The 3925-nt window shown below is 37.0% G+C and overlaps 1 protein-coding gene across 1 annotated transcript; it reads left to right on the plus strand.

Moving 5' to 3' along the window:
* Nucleotides 1-289: 289 nt before the first annotated feature.
* On the plus strand, nt 290-3607 carry LOC108322948 (mitochondrial dicarboxylate/tricarboxylate transporter DTC). Its single transcript, XM_017555266.2, has 6 exons — nt 290-635; nt 801-884; nt 1160-1221; nt 1404-1765; nt 2916-3130; nt 3217-3607. Exons 1-6 carry the CDS (start codon nt 510-512, stop codon nt 3271-3273), a joined length of 906 nt encoding a protein of 301 aa, XP_017410755.1. The 5' UTR covers nt 290-509; the 3' UTR covers nt 3274-3607.
* Nucleotides 3608-3925: the final 318 nt, after the last annotated feature.

A 3925-nucleotide genomic window follows, 5' to 3' on the forward strand; every position in this document is an offset into this window, starting at 1 on the left:
CTTATGTTCCTTGGTTACTCCATTTCCTCTGCGTCATCCGCCATTGCCATTAGTGCCTTCTCTTGCTTTTGTGTATCACCTCGGATACTCTTACAAAACCTAATTGATATTTTAATATATAATTTTAACAGGTAAAAAGCGTTATATTATTTATTTATTACTCCATAGAAAAAAATAAACAAATAAGGAACATCGATTCGTTGATGGAAAACTAGTTTCGTAAATTAGAGGGAAGTGGAAGGTCAATAACGTATTAACAATGTAAGAAAAAGAAGAAGAAACGAATACCACATAAACGTTGTTCTCTCGTTTGTTGCGGAAAAATACTAAGAAAGAAGTTTGCAATTGCAAATTGGAATATATAAATATTTGGCCAACTCAACAGTGTGATTTCTCTCTCTTGGACTCGCTCCATACCTAACCATTCAGCTCGCAGAGCACCACTCACTCACTTCTTTCTCGTTCTCCCTTTTCATCTTCTTCGCTGAACCCCTTTTTTCCTAACAGCAATGGGAGACGAGAAGAAGCCCAAGGCTCCTGTTTCTGGCGTCTGGTCTACCATCAAGCCTTTCGTCAATGGCGGTACTGCCGGCATGCTCGCCACCTGCGTCATTCAGCCAATCGATATGATCAAGGTGACGTCAAGCTTTCACCTTTATGCCCTTTTGCACTTGATTCTACCGAATGGTCTCCTGGGTGTCTCAGATTCTCGTTGTTTGATTCAGATCTGTGGCCTTTTGTTCACGATCCCATTTTATGTGTTACGGGTTTTGATTGGTTTGATGGGTTTGGTGGTTCAGGTGAGGATTCAACTGGGGCAAGGATCGGCTGGGCAGGTCACTTCCAACATGCTCAAGAATGAGGGAGTTGCTGCCTTTTATAAGGTTTTTGATTTTGTTCCCATGTTCTTGTTGTTGAGAGGTTGTTTTTCCATTTTATCAAATTATGGATATTTACTCGATTGGTGGGATGATTTCGGCTTTGTGTTTGGATGATGATTCCAATGTGGGAGGCTTGTGTTGTTGATATTAGTATGGCTAAGCGTCGTTTCTTGTGTTTCTTTCCCTTTTTTTGTTACCTGCTATAGATCTGCTAGTGGAAGTGGCTTTTGCATATGTGTTGTTATCTAGTGGTGCCTAAACCGAATCACTTTATGTAGGGTCTATCTGCTGGATTACTCAGGCAGGCTACATACACCACTGCTCGTCTTGGATCGTTTAAGTGAGTCGTTTGTGACTTTAAGATCTAAAGTAGAAAGTTTTTCGATTTCGTTGTTGAGGTTTTGTTGTATTCCTTGCATTTTTTATACAATGGTAGCTTTAATTGCTCAAAGGTGTGTAGCCTTTTTTATGGTTTCAAAGGAAATACTTTGCGTCTAACTTAATGACTTTGTTGGTTTTTAGAATCTTGACAAGCAAAGCAATTGAGGCTAATGAGGGAAAGCCCCTGCCACTGTATCAGAAAGCTCTGTGTGGGCTGACTGCTGGTGCTATCGGAGCAACTGTGGGTAGTCCAGCAGATTTGGCACTCATTCGGATGCAGGCTGATGCAACTTTACCGGCTGCTCAGCGCCGTAACTACACAAATGCTTTCCAGGCACTCTATCGAATTGGTGCTGATGAAGGGGTTTTGGCGCTTTGGAAAGGTGCCGGGCCTACTGTTGTAAGAGCCATGGCATTGAACATGGGAATGCTTGCATCCTATGATCAAAGTGTTGAATTCTTCAGAGATTCTGTTGGTCTTGGTGAAGCTGCTACTGTGCTAGGTAAGAAACCATATTACCATTGTCATGTAATTTTATTTGATATTTTTGGCTTTAGCTTGATATCTTATGATAGAATATGAGACAAATAATCTTAAATGTACTTTGTAAAACATGATATAAAGGTCAAATTACACCTTTCTAAAGATTTTGTCCCACTTATTATGGTGCAGATTGTTTAAGATTTTCTATTGATGTTTCAAAAGTCTATGCCTTTCTTCCACTTACTCCTTAACAAAATGATTTAGTCAAACCTTACAATAGTCCAGTCGTCTTCCAAATCTACTAGCATTATGGATTTGCTAAAATTCCAAAAGTTGCCAACAGATACAGTAGTTGGTGGGGCTCGGCTAATTTACCGTAGCAGTGTTTTTGCTATCTAAAATTTGACTGCCCTGGAGCACACTTAAAAGTGATTGTCTCGTGAGCACATTTCTGTTGTCTATAAGTTTGTCCCCCCTGTGCACCCACTTGAAGATAACAAATAGGATGAGAAAACATTTCCCAGCTGTTTCTGTTTTTTTTAAACGATTTTGAAACAATTTTCATAACATGCCCTTAATGTTTCCTTGTTCTGTTTTCTATTATTTAGGAACTAAATTTGTTGACAACTCTTCTTGGATTTTTATTGTCAGCTTCTAGTATGCTTTAGAAGACAATGTCAGTGCATATTTTTTATAAGTTTGTGCTATTCATGCTAAGTAAAAAAGAGTGCAATTGCTACATTTCTGTATGTTGTTACCAAAGTAATTCACTCTTTTGAAACTAAACACAATTTATGATTTGATTTAAGGTTTAATATGGGTTAGAGGTGTATCATCCTGTTTTAATGCATTAAGGTGCATTCATGTTGCAACTTGCGTGTATTTAAATATGATTCTGGATTGAATACTGTGTCCATGATTTCTTATGTTTATACTTGGGAAAGGGGGGAATGCATATTCAAATTGTCTGGCACTTGCATTTTTGTTACCGCCCTTGCACAATGCCCAAGCTCATATTTTACTTGTTTCTTCTTTCTGCATTGAATTTATAATTTTGATACAAGTTCGGAGTCTTGGTTTTTACTGTTGTAGGATATTGAAACATAGGTTAAAAAAGCTGCCAAAGATTTTATTCTCAGTGTTGCCAACTAACATTTGTTCATCTGTAGGTGCAAGTTCCGTTTCTGGATTCTTTGCAGCAGCTTGCAGTTTGCCATTTGACTATGTGAAGACCCAGATTCAGAAGATGCAACCTGATGCTGATGGAAAATATCCATACACTGGATCTCTTGATTGTGCTGCCAAAACCTTCAAAGCTGGAGGACCTTTCAAATTTTACACTGGATTCCCCGTCTATTGTATTAGGATTGCTCCTCATGTCATGGTAATGTTCTCTTCTGTCACATGTCACGTTTACTATGGTTTAGTTGTTATGTTTGTGATATATGATTGTATTAATTGGTTATGCAGATGACATGGATCTTCCTGAACCAGATTCAGAAATTTCAGAAAGGCTACGGGTTGTAGTTCTTGATGCATTTTGTGTTGAATTCAAGCTTTGAGCATTGAATAATTTGTTGGCTGTGTTGTAGCCCTTTTTGGCAGCTAAACACCAATAGAGCTGATCATTTTTTAAGTTTATTAATGATGCGACTGAAGCAAGGGATTTGCATACAAAACATTGTATTAGTGATACATCATAGAATTGGATGCGGCTGGAGCAGAGTAGTACAATTCCATTTTTAGCATTGAGAAAAACTTGTGGAGATATCTAAACCTAGAATAAGCACTCTATCTCACACACCCTCTCATCGAAGTTTTGTAATTTCATTCAACTTGTGCAACTATTTTTATTTTCTTACCCACATTTTTATTTTTTTTAGTTTTGTAATCTCATCGAAGTTTTTAGCCCTGTTTGCCATAATTACTGGCTAAAGCAATCAATAAATAATATATTTTTTTAAAAAAATTCAACCCAATTTTGAAAATGCATTGAAAATTAAAGTGGAAGTATAAAACAAATGTGGGTTTCTTTATAACATTGAGTTTTGGTGAAGGTAAAATTATTGAATATATCTTTTGTGAGATTAGTCTTTAATTTTAAATATCTTTATTCCTTTTATCGGTTTTTAAATGGTTGAATTTCTTTATTAAGTTATTTTTAACGGTTGACTTCTCA

Source organism: Vigna angularis, chromosome 1, assembly GCF_016808095.1.
Source record: "Vigna angularis cultivar LongXiaoDou No.4 chromosome 1, ASM1680809v1, whole genome shotgun sequence".
NCBI lineage: Eukaryota > Viridiplantae > Streptophyta > Magnoliopsida > Fabales > Fabaceae > Vigna > Vigna angularis.

Coding starts and splice junctions, on each gene's coding strand:
- LOC108322948 (XM_017555266.2), top strand. CDS start 510: ATGGGAGACGAGAAGAAGCCCAAGGCTCCTGTTTCTGGCGTCTGGTCT. Junction 885..1,159: donor GAGTTGCTGCCTTTTATAAG/GTTTTTGATTTT, acceptor CACTTTATGTAG/GGTCTATCTGCTGGATTACT. Junction 1,222..1,403: donor GCTCGTCTTGGATCGTTTAA/GTGAGTCGTTTG, acceptor GTTGGTTTTTAG/AATCTTGACAAGCAAAGCAA.